The sequence below is a fragment of the Zootoca vivipara genome, chromosome 2, assembly GCF_963506605.1.
Source record: "Zootoca vivipara chromosome 2, rZooViv1.1, whole genome shotgun sequence".
Classification (NCBI taxonomy): Eukaryota; Metazoa; Chordata; class Lepidosauria; order Squamata; family Lacertidae; genus Zootoca; species Zootoca vivipara.
Window position 1 is genome coordinate 8,783,630 of NC_083277.1, and position 16,262 is coordinate 8,799,891.

General features: G+C 47.2%; 2 protein-coding genes across 3 annotated transcripts in view; one reads left to right on the plus strand and one right to left on the minus strand.

Moving 5' to 3' along the window:
- LOC118080238 (zinc finger protein 420-like) overlaps window positions 1-10,061 on the minus strand; it is a 33,066-nt gene extending 23,005 nt beyond the window's left edge. The window contains exons 1-6 of one of the 2 annotated variants that reach the window (XM_060270282.1): window positions 9,920-10,061; window positions 9,852-9,873; window positions 5,662-5,751; window positions 4,447-4,573; window positions 3,117-3,227; window positions 1,106-2,409 (exon numbers count right to left, since the gene is read on the minus strand). In XM_060270282.1, the coding sequence (XP_060126265.1) occupies window positions 1,106-2,409; window positions 3,117-3,227; window positions 4,447-4,573; window positions 5,662-5,685 (1,566 nt within the window). In that variant the 5' untranslated portion in view covers window positions 5,686-5,751; window positions 9,852-9,873; window positions 9,920-10,061. Of the gene's footprint in view, window positions 1-1,105; window positions 2,410-3,116; window positions 3,228-4,446; window positions 4,574-5,661; window positions 5,752-9,851 lie in introns of both variants that reach the window. The other variant, XM_060270285.1, reaches the window with a different exon arrangement.
- Window positions 10,062-10,878: 817 nt separating this feature from the next.
- On the plus strand, window positions 10,879-13,124 carry LOC118081336 (zinc finger protein 501). Its single transcript, XM_060270799.1, has 2 exons — window positions 10,879-10,989; window positions 11,600-13,124. The coding sequence occupies exons 1-2, from the start codon at window positions 10,968-10,970 to the stop codon at window positions 12,655-12,657; spliced, it is 1,080 nt and encodes a 359-aa protein (XP_060126782.1). The 5' UTR covers window positions 10,879-10,967; the 3' UTR covers window positions 12,658-13,124.
- Window positions 13,125-16,262: the final 3,138 nt, after the last annotated feature.

A 16,262-nucleotide genomic window follows, 5' to 3' on the forward strand; every position in this document is an offset into this window, starting at 1 on the left:
GGGACTGGACTGAGGAGGAATGGGGGAGACCGCCCCCTCCTCCTCCTGCACTTCCCAGAGAAGAGGGAGACAGTATAGATTCAGAACAGTGGTTTGCAGAAGGTCACAGTTTAGAGGCTGCAGAGGGTAAAAGCTGGGGAATATTGGGAGAGGAGCAAGAGGAAGAAGCAACACCAGGGGAGAAACAGCTGACAGACTCAGTGTCTTTGGAAAGCATGCCAAACCCGCCCCCCCCCCCCGCCCCCGCCTCTCTCAGGACTCAGCAGGCATTGAGAACAGGAGAACAGAAAGCTCAGAGGCAGAAAGTGTCAGTTTCTTAGTGCAGGAAGTATTGATCTGATGTGTAGAGATATTTCCTATGCTACTTAATTCAAGAGGGTTCTGGAAGCTTCCAGAAGATTCTCTGTGTGAAAGAAACAAGCAGAAGGTTCATGATGTTTGGGTTATTCCTTCAGAGAAGGAGAACAGCTGGCTTAAACTGGTCCTGTTATCTCTTCTGTCAAGGTTATGCTGACTATGATAAGACTATGATAAGACAACAGGAGCCTGGGTTTCTCTCTTTCTTTCTGGTGTGGTGTTCTGTACAAAGTGCTTAGTGTTAAGTTTTAGTCTTATTATAAGTTATTCTAAGTTTAAGTTAGGTCTGTCGCAACTGGATTTCTTATAGACAGTGCCAATCCTGAAAATATAGGATTTGTGACCATGATGCTCTTTGCCTTCAGTAGCAGTAAAGCTCTACTGGATGAATTATTCATTGCCTCTGGTCTATTTTTTGGGGGAATCCTGCAATGTGTTTAAGTTTTTACTCTGCTAACTATACACTGGAATCTGCTCAGGATCAATATTGAGTAGAATTCCATGACAGATCAACCGGCAAAGGGATGACGTGTGATAGGAGAGACGGAAGGGGTGGGACTTTACTCGGAGCAATGCCATTACTGGAAAGGAGAGGCACTTTTCAAAGCCTCTCTCTGTGAATACTGAATAAAAGACTTGGTAAGAGCTCTTCTTGTCATCGGCTTCTTGGCTGCCCACCGTGGGAGGGGTCAGATTCCCTGAAGCCTGACACCAATGCCCTATCTTAAGAGCCAGGCACTTCACTTGCCTTGAGATAGAAAGAGCAGCTCTCGTGATGAATAGGGTGCTGCACGACCGGGATGCCATGGATCCTGGAAAGTGGTCGCTTTGGCGCAAAACACACCCCGCACTCGAGACACTTGAAGCGTTCCTCTCCTGTGTGCGTCCCCTGGTGGTAAACAAAGGACGACCTGTCGGAATAAGACTTCCCGCACTCCAGGCACTGGTAAGGTTTCTCTCCCGTGTGGGACCTTTCGTGGCAAACGAGGGACGACCGGAAGGAGTAAGATTTCCCACACTCCAGGCAGGTGTACGGCTTCTCCCCTGTGTGGACCCTCTCGTGGCATATGAGGCCCGACTTGTCGGCGAAGCTTATCAGGCACTCCACACACTGGTAAGGCTTCTCCCCGGTGTGGGTCCTCCGGTGGCAAACCAGGGACGACCGACTGGCAAAGCTCCTCCCGCACTCAAAGCAGTTGTACGGCTTCTCTCCCGTGTGGCCTCTCTCGTGGTACTGGAGCGACGAGCGGTCGGCGAAATCCTTCCCGCACTCCAGGCACTTGAAGGGCTTCTCTCCGGTGTGGCCTCGGTAGTGGTAGGTGAGGGACGAGCGGCCCGCGAAACACATCCCGCACACCGAGCACTTGTACGGCTTCTCCCCCGTGTGGATTCTCTGGTGGTCGTCAAGGTTCGACTTCCGGGAAAAGTACTTCCCACACGCCAAGCACTTGAAAGGCTTTTCTCCCGTGTGGACCCGCCGGTGTTCAATGAGAAGGCCCTTGTGAGGGAAACACTTCCCGCACTCGAAGCACTTGAAAAGCTCCTCGTGGACTCTCTGGTGACCAACGAGCTTCGACTGCTGAGCAAAGGACATCCCGCACTCCATGCATTTGTGAGGCTTCTCGGTCATGTGGAGTCTCCGGTGACCGGAAAGGTTCCCTTTCCGAGCAAACGACTTCCCGCACTCCAAGCACTTGTAAGGCTTTTCCCCCGTGTGGATGCGCATGTGCGTTGCCAGGGTGGACTTGAAATCAAAAGACTTCCCGCACTCCGAGCATTTGTGAGGTTTCTCTCCCGCGTGGATTCCCTGGTGGCCGACGATGACTGTTTTGATGTCAAAACCTTCCTCAGATTCGGAGGACTGAGGAGATTTCTCGGCCACGTGGACTCTGTGGTGCGTCAAAAGCTCTGAAAACCCAGGAAAACATTTCCCGCAATCCACGCATTTATACGGTCTCCAGGTTGAGTGGCATCTCCGATGTTCAAGGAGGACGGACATGTCAGAGAAGCATCTTCCGCACTCTGGACACACGTTTTTCTTCTTCAAGTCTCCTGTTGGGAGAAAACACACCAGCAAAATTTACTCTTCGAGTCTGGAAGAAAACGCTTCACCTAAGGATCATTAGTATTTAGCTGAAATCCTTTGCACACCTACAGGTGAAACTCGGAAAATATCGTCGAAAAGTAATGCAACTTATTATTTTTCATTTTTCTTACAACAAATAAAGGCTTGACATATCTTGCTTTGCATGCCATGCATCTATCTCATATATTGATTTCACCTTTTAAGTTGCGTTACTGAAATAAATGCACTTTTCGACGATATTCTAATTTTCCAAGTTTCACCTGTAATGTAACCCACTGAATTCCCTGAGGCTTCCTTCTCAGCAGTGGTGCTAGTAAGTGGCTTTTTGTTATGGACTTAATCTAGACCAGGGTTTCCAAATCAGGTCTCCAGCTGTTTTTGGACTCCAATTCCCATCATCCTTGACCACTAGCCCTGCTAGCTAGGGATGATGGGTTTACTAATGGGAGAGGCCTTTTTTCGGATGACAGATAAAACGGACATTGTTGAGAATGGATTAAATACAAGCACTGCATCCTGATTTGGTAATTTGTTTCCCTGCCGCTTTATTTTCAAAATGGCTGGGGGCGGGGGGAGATTATTGACATTATTGCAGATCTCCGAGCAGAGATGTTCATGCAGACAGGGTCTCACTCTGGATGCAGCCTTGTTGGCCCCACTCTGGCTGTCTCACCTGAGGTTGCCTTGAGCGCCTCTTCCCCCAGGCGCCGAAGAGTAGCCACCCACGGCTCTTTCCCTTGCTCCAGCTGGCAAATCAGGGCCGGCTTGGGGTCTTCAGATCCTCCTTGGGAAATCAGAAGGAGGGAAAAAATCAAGAGGTATTTGCCTGAACTCCCATACCTATCTCTGTTTTTTAATTTCATTCATTTGCTATGTTCACGCAGGTCAGGGGTGGGGACCTGACATTCCCAGGGCCACATGCCTCTGGTGGGCGTGGCCAGAGGCAAAAGTGGGCGGAGCAATTGATGAAAATTTTACTTTCGCACAATGGGCTAGTTCAGGCATCCCCAAACTGCGGCCCTCCAGATGTTTTGGCCTACAACTCCCATGATCCCTAGCTAACAGGACCAGTGGTCGGGGAAGATGGGAACTGTCGTCCAAAACATCTGGAGGGCCGAAGTTTGGGGATGCCTGGGGTAGTTTCTACACATGATTGTTATTCCGAGGCATTTACTGGCTCCGAAAGTGGAAGTGGGACACGGCTGTCATAGTTTTCGATTATTAAAAAATAATTACACCAAACTCCTCCTCCTAAATAAAAGGGGAAGGGGGAAGGCACTGGTCAATATATGCATTTGTTTTATTTGCAAAAATTTCTCTTCCCCCAACTTTAAAGGGGGGAAAAACGGATCATGGTATGAACAGAGTAAAGTCAACAATTGTGTTCATAATAAAAGTACAAAACACATCACAGAATAATAGATCCGCTTGATGCATCAAACAAAGCTGGATCCCCTCCACAGGGAAAGTGTGGGTGAACAGGTGAGTTTTAAGCAGACACCTGGATTCCAGTGCTGCAAATGACTTCCAGCTGCCCATTTGGGAGTGCATTCCAACTGCCCAGTTTAACTATTGTAAATTAGAGATCTAGAAGAGGCAGGAGGATTGGAAACCTTTTGTAGAATATTCAAAGCATCATTGTAAACATGTAAAAACACAGGTAGGATCTGAATGAAGAACTGCAGTAAAATGAGTATTTGGGAACAAGTGGAAAGCATAGGACACAGAATAGCTATAATATGCAGCGATATTAGAAAAGATAGGGAAACCCCAGAAGGGTGGAGGGGAAGTCAAATGGCAAGTGGAAATCAATTGGAAAGTATTAAATTTGTAAACCTTCGAAACTTACAAATAAGAATTGGAAAGGGTGGGGTCTGCATTCCAAGGGACAGAATCTGCCACATTAAAAGCCCTGGATGTAGCAGACGTAAGGCAAAGCAAACTTCTTCTCAATATGACATCAACAAAGTCTTCTGGCCGAAATGGGAAAGGAGGCTGCTTACCCAACGAGGCGATGTTCCCATAATTCTCCAGCATGACCTCCTTGTACAAGGACCTTTGGGCCGGATCGAGCAAAGCGGCCTGGCCCTCCGTGAAATATACGGCCACATCTTCAAAGGTCACTGGCCCCTGTAAGGACAAAGAGAACTCAGCCAAGCCCAAGAATCCCTGTAAGTGGCAAATGTAGAAGAAAATCCTACGGGTACTAGAAAGGACCCACGAGACCTGTTCGTAGCACTATAGATGCAAATAAAAAATGTATACTTCACAGTAAAATATGGGGAAAGTGATGAATGACATTGGAATTAATTGTACAACAGTCTCCAGCTCGCAAATCGGCAATAAAACTTTTTTTGTTCCGTTTTACCGTATGTCTGTTTCAGCAGCGATATCGTAAAAGCCAATTTCTGTAAGATTGCAAATTTAAGCCACACTTTAACTTTTGACAGTCAGATTTTTTTGGGGGGGGGGAGGGGGAAGTGTGGCTTATATTCGGGCCAATAAAAGTACCTGATTTGCACTTCACATCCATCCTTTGAAGTTCACATTTCCCTGAATTTTGCATTGTAGTTTTCCAAGCAAATGGTAAGTACAAAAATGCATATATCAGAAGAAAATGTCCATAAAAATGCAGCTATTATTATTATCATTTGTTACAAACACCACCTGCCATTCACTAGCAGGTCCCAGGGCAGGGTATGACAATTTAAGATTCAGAATTTGAAACAGCTCAAACAGATTGCGGTCATGGAAATAGGGTGGGCTCCAAAAACACCTCAGGTGCCTAAGGCAGTGTTTCCCAACCTTGTGCCTCCAGCTGTTTTTGGACTACAACTCCCATCATCCCTAGCTAGCAAGACCAGTGGTCAGGAATGATGGGAATTGTAGTCCAAAAACAGCTGGAGGCACAAGGTTGGGAAACACTGGTCTAAGGCACCTAAAGAGGTGTGCCTTCAGCATTCACCAAAATCTGAATACCAAGGTGCAGGACGCACCTCTGTGGGGAGGGAGCCCCACAATTTAGGAGCTGCCACAGAGCATCGCCTCTCCTGGGACGCTGCCACTCTGAACTTCTCAACAAGAAGGAAGAACCAAGAAGAGAAGGAGACGGCTTGGTTGGAGGCAATAATGCCTCTGGATACCAGTGCTGGAAACTCCATGGATTCCAGAACAAAATATTGTGTGCACAGAGCCATATTATTACAGACATCTCTTACCTGAACCGGGTCTGTTTCATTCATTTTCTTTGCAGTGGAATGAGAGGATAATCCAGTTTGAGTCTGGGCTATGGTTCTGTACTCTGTGGGCTGAAAAAAAGCAATGAATTTCGGAGTGATGCTTTCCCCCAACATCATATATATGGATTGATAAAGATTTCTTACAACAATGGGTTACAACAATGTAATATACAGTTATTAAAATGAATAGAACCATAGAGTTGGAAGGGATCCTCTAATTCAACCCTCTGCAATGCAGGAATCTCAGCGAAAGCATCCCTGACAGATGGTCATCCAACCTCTGCTTCAAAACCTCCAATGAAAACCAGCACACCACCTTCCGAGGAAGTCCATTCTACTGCTCTTACCGCCAGAAAACTCTTCCTAATTTTTAATCGTAATCTCCTTTCTTGATTGATTGATTGATTTATTACGGTTCTTGACCAGCACACATAAATATGCAATACATAAAACAATAAAAAAACAGTAATAATCTAAAAATAGGCAATAAATATAGGTTTTAACAATTGTTTAAAAGAAAACTGATTAAAAGGAGTGTTACTAGGTACTTAGGGAGGTAGACTACAGCAATTAATGACACTGGGTCCTCTTTAGCTAGTCTTGAAGATGTTCTGAAGATATTTGGACACTGCTAATTAGATTAGACCGAATTTTTATAATCTCCTTTCTTGTTTTTTGAACCCACTAGTTCTACCCTCTACAAGCTTGCTCCGTGTTCCTTGCGACAGCCCTTCAGACGGCTATCGCATCACCGCACAGTCTTGTCTTCTCTAGGCATACCCAACTCCTTCAACCATTCCTCAAAAGGCTTGGTTTCCAGACCCTTGATCATCTATCTTGGTTGCCCTCCTCTGCACATGTTCCAGCTTGTCAACGTCCTTCGTAAATTTTGGTGCCCAGAGCTGGACACAGTATTGCAGGTGTAGTCTGACCAAGGCAGAATAGACTGGGACTATGACTTCTCTGGGACGCAGGTGGTGCTGTGGTCTAAACCACAGAGCCTAGGGCTTGCCGATCAGAAGGTCGGCGGTTCGAATCCCACCTAGCAGTTCGAAAGCATGTCAAAGTGCAAGTAGATAAATAGGTACCGCTCCGGTGGGAAGGTAAACAGCATTTCCGTGCGCTGCTCTGGTTTGCCATGCTGGCCACATGACCTGGAAGCTGTCTGTGGACAAACGCCGGCTCCCTCGACTATAGAGCGAGTTGAGCGCGCAACCCCAGAGTCGTCTGCGACTGGACCTAATGGTCAGGGGTACCTTTACGACTTTCCTTGATCTGGACACTAGACTTCTGTTGATGCAGCCTAGAATGGCATTAGCTTTTTTTGCTGCTGCATCACACTGTTGACTCATGTTCAGCTTGTGGTCCACTAGGACCCCTAGATCCTTTTCACATGTACTACTGGCAAGCCAGGTGTCGTCCCCCACCCCCCATCCTATATTTGTGCATCTGGTTCTTCCTGCCTAAGTGCAGAGCCTTACATTTGTCCCTAGTGAAAGAAGACAGCTACAATTATAGAGCCAGTGTGGTGTAGTGGTTAAGAGCAGTAGACTCGTAATCTGGGGAACCGGGTTCGCTTACCTGCTCCTCCACATGCAGCTGCTGGGTGACCTTGGGCTAGTCACACTTCTTTGAAGTCTCTCAACCCCACCCACCTCACAGGGTGTCTGTTGTGGGGGAGGAGGGGAAAGGAGATTGTTAGCCGCTTTGAGACTCCTTCGGGTAGTGATAAAGCGGGATATCAAAGCCAAACTCTTCTACTTATTATTATTTTAAAAAGCAAACCAATCATTCAAATAAGCCGTTCTAACCAAACAGCTTCAGAAAAAGAGATCGGTCCCACAAAACAAAGTTCCTTAACTGTCCACCCATCTCTTTTAACAAAACAAAACAAAAGCTGATTCAGGCCGTCCGGAGTGAATGGGTGGTTTTCAACGCTAGTGGATTGCGCAACATGTTCCTTACACAATAACAGCACATTAACGGTGGGTTTATGCTGCTTTTGTTTGCTCGGCAATGGTTCCCCGATGCTGCCACATGACTGCTGACTGGAGGGGGGCTGTAACGCCACAAAAACGGGAAGCGTGAACATTTGTGGTATGAAAAGTGACAGCATTTCAGCAGGAAGCTACGGAATATGCATCAAATGCAAAATGGAGCGGCACAACCACCTCCAAACAACTGCAAGTGTAGGCAGTTTGGGGAGTGGGGTTGTGTGTGGCCTTGCCCAGAGCATCAGGAGGAAAATCACCACAAATGCACGATGAAAAGGGTGTCTTGCAAGAGGCCTCATACGCCAAAATAACTTGCGAAGCCCTGGATGCTATTCACTGTGACTTGTCTGAGGGGTTGCAAATTGCCTCCCCCCCCCCCAAAGCAGATAATTATACTTTATATATGAAGCAAAATATAAAGAGTCCTTATTATATTATTTACCAGATCTCAGTGAATAAAGCAATTTCTCTCCAGGTAAGAAAAATCAAATTAAAAAAGAGGGGGGGGGAAGCAGATTTGGGCTAGAGTCTGTGAGTTAATGTGGTTTTTTCTTTTCTTACAAATGCAATAAATGAAACAATAAACCAAAATGCATAATAAAGAATAAACATAAAGGAAAGAGGAATAACAAGTTTAAAAAGCTGAAGAAATAATGTATAGCATAAAATATATTTCATGGCAGGGTACAAAGTTTGAATTGATTGCAAAATATATCAGGAATGCATGAAACGTCACCAGATAAAATCACACTTAGCAGATATGTGCCAGCCATGAGACTGGTTGGTCCTATAAATCAGTGTTTCTCAACCAGTGTGCCTCCAGATGTTTTGGGACTACAACTCCCATCATCCCTAGCTAGCAAGACCAGTGGTCAGGAATGATGGGAGTTGTAGTGCCAAAACATCTGGAGGCACACTGGTTGAGAAACACTGCTATAAATCACAAACAGCCCCCCAACCTGAGGCAAAATACTACCATTACTATTATGATGATTTATTAAATTTCTATACAGTACTGCCCTTCATCCAAGGATCGCAGGGCGGTTTATAATATAAAAACACAAAAATGTGTATAATAACAAGCAAAAACAATATGCGCTGCAATTGCCCTTGGCAGCACATATTTTATAGGATCAGTTTTTCAGAAAAGGCAACGGGCACAACTTTTTAAAACCACATGCTTAAAGAGTAGCAAGATGCAGCCTTCCATTCTTGAGAGATCACTAAACAAGTGGCAAGCGGCAGGTAATTAATTAATTAATGCTGTGAATCCTGCATTGCAGGGGGTTGGGCTAGATGACCCTCAGGGTCCTCCTGCCCAACCCTAACATACTGATTCTAACTGTTAGCAAATAAGATCAGCCTTAGCACCCTCAAAGACAGATAAAAGGCGTAACTGAGCATCGAAAGTGACCCGTTTTCCACTAACAAAGTGGTCTCCTTACCCATGGTGAAATACAGTACCACGGTAAAGAGTCTCCGAAGCCAAACGGCTTGCCTGCCCATAGGATCACAGAATTGTAGAGTCAGAAGGGACACCGAGGGTCATCTAGTCCAACCCGCTGCAGTGCAAGAATCTCAGCTAAAACATATGATGACCATAAAGTAAAATAAAATAATAAATAAAAATAATAAATCAGCACTTGATCTTGGCTTTGCCTTAAGGGATCTCTCCCTGCTCCCCGCTCCCTTCTACCTTGTTATCATGGATGCTTTAGCTGCAATTCCTGCATTGCAGCGGGTTGGGCTAGATGACCCCCGGGGTCCCTTTCCAACTCCACCATATGATTCCGTGACAGGGACCCTGTCTCCTTTTAATCCAGTCAGTCCATTGAGCTTCAATGTTGCCTGCTCGGGCTGGCAGAAGCTTTTCAGGGGGTTTCAGGCAAGTGTCACTCCAGACAGGCCAGAGATTTGGACCTTGCACCTTGTGCATGCGGAGCAGCTTCCACGACCCTCCTGCTCCCCCAAGCAAGTGGAGGCTCTTTATTATTATTATTATTATTATTATTATTATTATTATTCCACTGCATGTAATTTAAGGCAGATCCTGCAAGGGGGGGAGCACACCCCTCTCCCCCATTTATTCCAGGCACTTACAGCAGGACAAGCTCCCTCTCTCCCCCCCCCCACCCACCCCAGATCTGCCCCCCCCCCCCGCTTCCCAGCACTCACAGGCTGTGCAGGATTCAAGCAGGCAAGATCCAGAGCCTGCTTCACCAATGCACCCAAAAGAAGCCCCTGCAAGCAAGGAGGGTCCTTACAGCCCCCGGGATGTGGGGCTGCAGGGCCCCGATTTCCCAACAAAGCTGCTTCCCCTCCGGGAAGGCATCGCCCCCCTCCCCGCCAGTGACCTCACCGCAGCAGGATCCCCTCCCCTCCTTTGAAAATGGGGGTTAAAGGCATTGTGTGCAAGGAATGCTGGGACTTGTAGTGCTTCTCCCTCCAGCACCTTTTCCTGACCCAAAGCTTTATGGGGTTTGTAGTCTTTCCTGGCTTCTGGGAGGAAATTTTGGAAGAGGCTTACAGTATATGCATTCCCTTTCAGGGCATGAACAGTCAAGGGCAGGGGTCAAGATAACAAACTTTTTTTATATCAAAGAATGGAAATGGTTTATTGAATATTTACGGATAAATTGCAAACAGATAAAAACATTGTAATAACCTGCAGTTTTATAATATATATTTAAAGTAGATAAATAAATGAACAAATTAAATGAATTTGGATACGCAGAAGATATTAAAAAATAAATTTAAGGAACCACAGAAAAAGGGGGAAGGAAGTCAAGTTTTGACATGTTAAAATGATTGTAAAATTATTGAAATGTATAAAACTGAAAAGCATTTTTGTAAAAGAAATTATTTTTTAAAATGCTGCGCCATATCCATATCCATATGCAATGGCAGGATTCAGGCCCCCTTCTGAGCTAAATCCTACAGCCGAGACTCTTAGAAGCAGAAGTTGAATTGCTATAAACAGCACTTCTTCTCTGCCAGCCAATCCCCGCCTCAGTCTCCCAATCTCAGCCAATCAGGATCCTCAATTGCAAACGGGCGCCGCCCCCGGCGGCCCAAAGCGTTGCTGGGAGTTGTGGTTTTCCTTTTCCCCGGGAACCTTTCCAGGCGCAAGGGTTGCTGGGATCCGTAGTCTTTGCCTTCGTCTTGCTCGCGGAGTCTGCTTTTCCTAGAGAGGCTCTACGGAGCGAAGAGGAGGCGGAGGAAGGAGCGTCACTTCCGGGCCTCCCAAGCCTACCGTGGGAAAGTGGCCCTCGCCTTTCCCACGGGTGCAGGATGAACGACTCCAGCGGGGCTGGTGAGTTGAAATAGAATGGAAGTAGAATGAATGAATGAATGAATGAATGAATGGCCAGTAGCCATTGAAAATCCTCCTTCAATTTGCCTAACACTTTTAAAGCCAGCCAAGATGGCAGCCCACCCCAACATTTTATGGTAGTAAGATGGGAAGGTGCATCACATGGGAAGGTGCAAGAGAGGCCGGATTTCCCTTCTCCAGGTAGCACCAGACCCAGCGTGGCTGGGAGGTGGTTGTCACAGACTCCTAACCCCCAACTCTCATGAGTCTCACCCAGCATAGACAACGATCAGGTATGATGGGAGTTATAGCTCAGTTGGTAAAGCATAAGCCTCTTAACCTGTGGGTTGTAAATTCAAAACCCCACATTGGAAAAAAGATTCCTGCATTTCAGGGGGTTAGACTAGATGGCCCTCGTGGTCCCTTCCAACTCTACAATTCTATGACATCTGGAGGGTCATGGGTTTCCATGCCTTTTGTTTAAAACACACCTGTGTCTTGAATGAGTGAATTTGTGCCCTGTTTTGAAGGTCCTGTTTCTTCCTTGCTCTCTTTAAATGTCACTATCTACATGTATATTTGCCAGCAGATGCCATTTATTTGCCAGCAGATGCCATTTGGGAGAATGAGGAGCAGAAGGAAATAACATCCAGGGTGTCACCAGAGAGGATCATGACCGAGGAGGTGGAAATGAAGATTGGGAACCCAGATGAACCACATAGACAGGATGAAACCCTACCAGAGGACGGCAGGAAAGAATCCTCTGCTTTTCAAGGTGGAGACCTCCCAGATGTTCAGGAGATGATAGACACTGAAGAGGACAGGAATAAATGTATCACATGTGAGAAAGTATTCAGAGATGACTCAAACCTTAAGCGGCATCAGAGAACCCACACAGGAGAAAAACCTTATCAGTGTTTGTATTGCGGGAAGAGTTTTAGCCGGAACACGAACCTTGCTTCACATCACAGAACCCACACAGGGGAGAAACCGTATATGTGTTCCGTTTGTAGCAAGACCTTTTGTGATAAATCGAGCCTTAACCGACATCAGAGAACCCATACAGGGGAGAGACCGTATGAGTGTGACGAGTGTGGGAAGAGCTTTGATCTGAGTCAGTCTCTCATTAGCCACCAGAGAACCCACACGGGAGAGAGGCCCTATAGGTGCTCGGAATGTGGGAAGACTTTCAACCGGAGTCAGAACCTCTGTAGCCACAAGAGAATCCACACGGGAGAGAAACAGCACAAGTGCTCGGAATGCGGAAAAAGTTTCAGCCGCAGCCAGAACCTTACGAGGCATCAGAGCAGCCACACAGAGGATAAACTGTATAAGTGCCATGAGTGTGGGAAAAGCTTCCGTCTCAGCCAGTCCCTTATAAGTCACCAGAGAATTCACACGGGAGAGAAACCATATACGTGCTCCCAGTGCGGGAAAAGCTTCAACCGAAGGCAGAACCTTATCAGCCATCAGAGAATCCACACTGGAGAAAAACAGTACAAATGTTCGGAATGTGGGAAAAGCTTCAACTGGAGCCAAGATCTCCTCCGTCATCAGAGGATCCACACAGGAGAACAACCCTATCGCTGCACGGAATGTGGGGAACGCTTCAATCGGCGAGAAAATCTTATCAGACACATGAGAATACATCTGGGAGACACCACTTAAGTTGTAATGGGGGGGGAGTGATCAGAAGCCAGTTCCTTATCATTCATTTGACAATCCACTTTTATTTTTAAAAGCATGCCATTAGAGAGATCTTTGGTGCGACCACATTTCGAATAGTGTATACAGTTCTAGTTGCCTCACCTCAAAAAGGATATTGTGGAGTTGGGAAAGTTTCCGAAAAGAGCAACCCAAATGATCAAGGGAATGGATTGACTTCTCCGCCCTGTGTCAGAATTGGGATTGTAAACTCCTGAAGGACAGAAACCTATCTTCTTAATATTACTTTGTAACAAAACATGCCCAACACCATTTGTATTCAAATACTTTAAAAGGTTTACATCCCCTAGAAAAAATATGTTCCATCGTAAGGCAGAATGTAAGTGTGTGACAAAAAGTAGCTTCAAACATGCCTTGTTTTCCTTGTTGGGTTTTTTTTTGCTTCACTTAATATTTATTAAACTGATATCCCGCCTGTGAGGGACAGGGGATATCGCGAAGTCCCTCCCCTCCTGAGTTCAAGCCCATCCCCGAGCACAGGGGAAAGCAGAGAGAGTTCCGATGCCAGTGGGGAAGCAGGAAGTCGGGTCCGAGGCTCAGGCAAGGTAGAGGAGCCAGGGTCCCAGGTGGGACAGGAAGGGGCGAATAAGGGGGGGAGACCCATCCCCCCAACTCCGGAATTACGCAGAAAGAGGAGGGGAAAGAGGATGGGTCTGCCAAAGCTTTTGTGTTGGAGAAAGACGCGCCAAAAGCCATTCGGAGGTTCTGAAACCGACTGACCACATCACTCCGTGTAAATAGCAATGACTTCAGCACTGTAAATACGCAGCACCAATAAAAGAATAAAATGCAGAGCTGCGTAGCGTCGTTACTCTGAAGTAGCCCACTCCGGCCACTGTGACAGCAACCTCCGAATCCTTTTTTGGGCTACTTTGGAGTTGCCGGGATGAGCGTGTCAGAGGCGGAGAGATGGCGGCAGATCGCGGAGCAAGCCCAGCAAGAACTGCAGCAGCTGTCGCTGCAGGCGCAGGGGGAATTGAAGGCAGGGAGCAACTCAATGAGGCCACGGCCATCCTGGACTCAAGGTGGGGGGTGGGGGGCCTGGAGTACCTCATGGCATGGGAGGACGCCCCGCCATCCCAAAATGAATGGGTCCCAGCCACCCAGATACAAGAGGAATTCTTAGTGGAAGAATTCCACGCCCTCTTCCCACACAGGCCCAAGCCCTGGCACATGGAAAGGGAGGGGGAGGGGGAGGAAGCACGGGAGAGCAGTTCACCATGGCGCTGGGAAGCGGAGTTTGAGGAACCAGAGGATGAGGTATGGGTGTCACCGAGATCCACCCAGTCAGAGGAAGGAGCAGATTGGCAGAACATTTTTACCCCTACCAGCTCTGACGCCACAGACTTTTTGGGATTCCCGTCCTCCCAGGCGGAAGGGGGGGGCTCGCAGGACTGGGGGGAGGTGTTCACACCAACGGGCTCGGAAAGCACTGAGTTCTTAGGCTTCCAGTCGTCACCGACACCTGGGGGGGACCTGGGGAGGGGTGAAGGAGAGCTTGGGAGGGGGGTGGATGTGAGGGACAGGGGATATCGCGAAGTCCCTCCCCTCCTGAGTTCAAGCCCATCCCCGAGCACAGGGGAAAGCAGAGAGAGTTCCGATGCCAGTGGGGAAGCAGGAAGTCGGGTCCGAGGCTCAGGCAAGGTAGAGGAGCCAGGGTCCCAGGTGGGACAGGAAGGGGCGAATAAGGGGGGGAGACCCATCCCCCCAACTCCGGAATTACGCAGAAAGAGGAGGGGAAAGAGGATGGGTCTGCCAAAGCTTTTGTGTTGGAGAAAGACGCGTCAAAAGCCATTCGGAGGTTCTGAAACCGACTGACCACATCACTCCGTGTAAATAGCAATGACTTCAGCACTGTAAATACGCAGCACCAATAAAAGAATAAAATGCAGAGCTGCGTAGCGTCGTTACTCTGAAGTAGCCCACTCCGGCCACTGTGACACCGCCTTTATTTCTGAAGGAGTCTATATGCAATGCATTGCTAGCAACAGGAGATTTACTCAGAAAATTTTACTACCCCCATCATTCAGCCCAGACACTGAGGTCCAGCACCGAGGGCCTGTGGGAAGTGAGGTTACAGGGAAACAGGCAGAGGGCCGTCTCGGTAGTGGTGCCTGCCCTGTGGAATGCCCTCCCATGAGATGTCAGGGAGATAAATAACTATCTGACTTTTGGAATACATCTGAAGGCAGCCCTGTTTAGGGAAGTTTTTAATGTTTGATGTTTTATCATGTTTTTAATATTCTGTTGGGAGCTGCCCATAGTGGCTGGGGAAACCGAGCCAGATGGATGGGGTATAAATAATAAATTATTGTTATCATTACTAAATCCCATGGTGCTTGCTTCTACACCTGTCTTTGCCAACCTGGTGGCATCCAGATGTTTCAGACTACAACTCCCATCAGCCCCAGGCAGCAGGTGAATTTGCCTGATTTTTGATATGACTTAACTCATAAATTGCACTGTGCATTTAAAAACCACTCTTCTTCTTCTTCTTCTTCTTCTTCTTCTTCTTCTTCTTCTTCTTCTTCTTCTTCTTCTTCTTCTTCTTCTTCTTCTTCTTCTTCTTCTTCTTCTCTTCTCCCCTCCCCCTCCCCCTCCCCCTCCTCCAAATTCCAGGGCAGTGCTCACTAGTAATAAATCAACTAAGATTTGTTTTGCCTTTGGTATAATAACTTAGAAGCTGCATTATTCTGAGTAAAACCTCTGGTCTGTCTAGCTCTGTATTGTTGTCGTTGATTGACAGCGGCTTCTCCAGGATTTCATAGAATAAAAGAATCGTAGAGTTGGATGAAGGAGATGCCACTCCACCATAATTGATGAGTTAGGGAAACAGGCTGAGAAGCAGTTGCACACACATATGTGTAAAACCCATTCATGGCACAAGGATCCTGGGAACTGTAGTTGACTCATTTCCCAGACTACAACTCCCATCACCTCTGGCTGTTGGCCGTGCTGGTTGGGGAGGTGGAATCCAATACCTGGTGGGGTGGGGCACAGGATCAAATCCCACTCACCCCCGGGCTAAGGGGTTGTTTCATTAAACAACATTGTACATTAAAAGCACATGACTTCCCCCTCCGCCCAAATGATCCTGGGAATTGCAGTTCACCCCTCACAGAGCTACAATTCCCAGCCCCCTTAACAGGTAAAAAGGGTAAAGGTCCCCTCAAAGAATCTGGAAACTCGTTGGTTGTACAGTCATACCTCAAGTTGCGTTCAGGTTACGGTTTCGCCGCATGCGCAAAAGCGCTAAATTGCGCACATGCGCAGATGCAGCACTTCAGCTTGCGCCAGTTCCGTGTTACAGACGGTCCTCCGGAACGGATCCCATCCGTAACACGAGGTTCCACTGTATGTTGCTTTGGGTTGCCTTGAGCAACATAAATTTAATTAATAATAACAACAGTAACTACAACTGTAGAGAGCCAGTGTGGCATAATGGTTAGAGCGACCAGGGTTCAAATCCCTACTCGGCCATGAAGCTCACTGGATGACCTTGGGCCAGTCGCTGCCTCTTGGCCTAACCTACTTCACAGGTCTAGTTA

What these genes read in the sequence shown, in the direction of transcription:
- LOC118081336 (XM_060270799.1), top strand. Translation starts at nt 10,968, where the DNA reads ATGAACGACTCCAGCGGGGCTG. An exon ending in GAACGACTCCAGCGGGGCTG is followed by an intron (nt 10,990 to 11,599) that starts GTGAGTTGAAAT and finishes ATTTGCCAGCAG; the next exon opens with ATGCCATTTGGGAGAATGAG.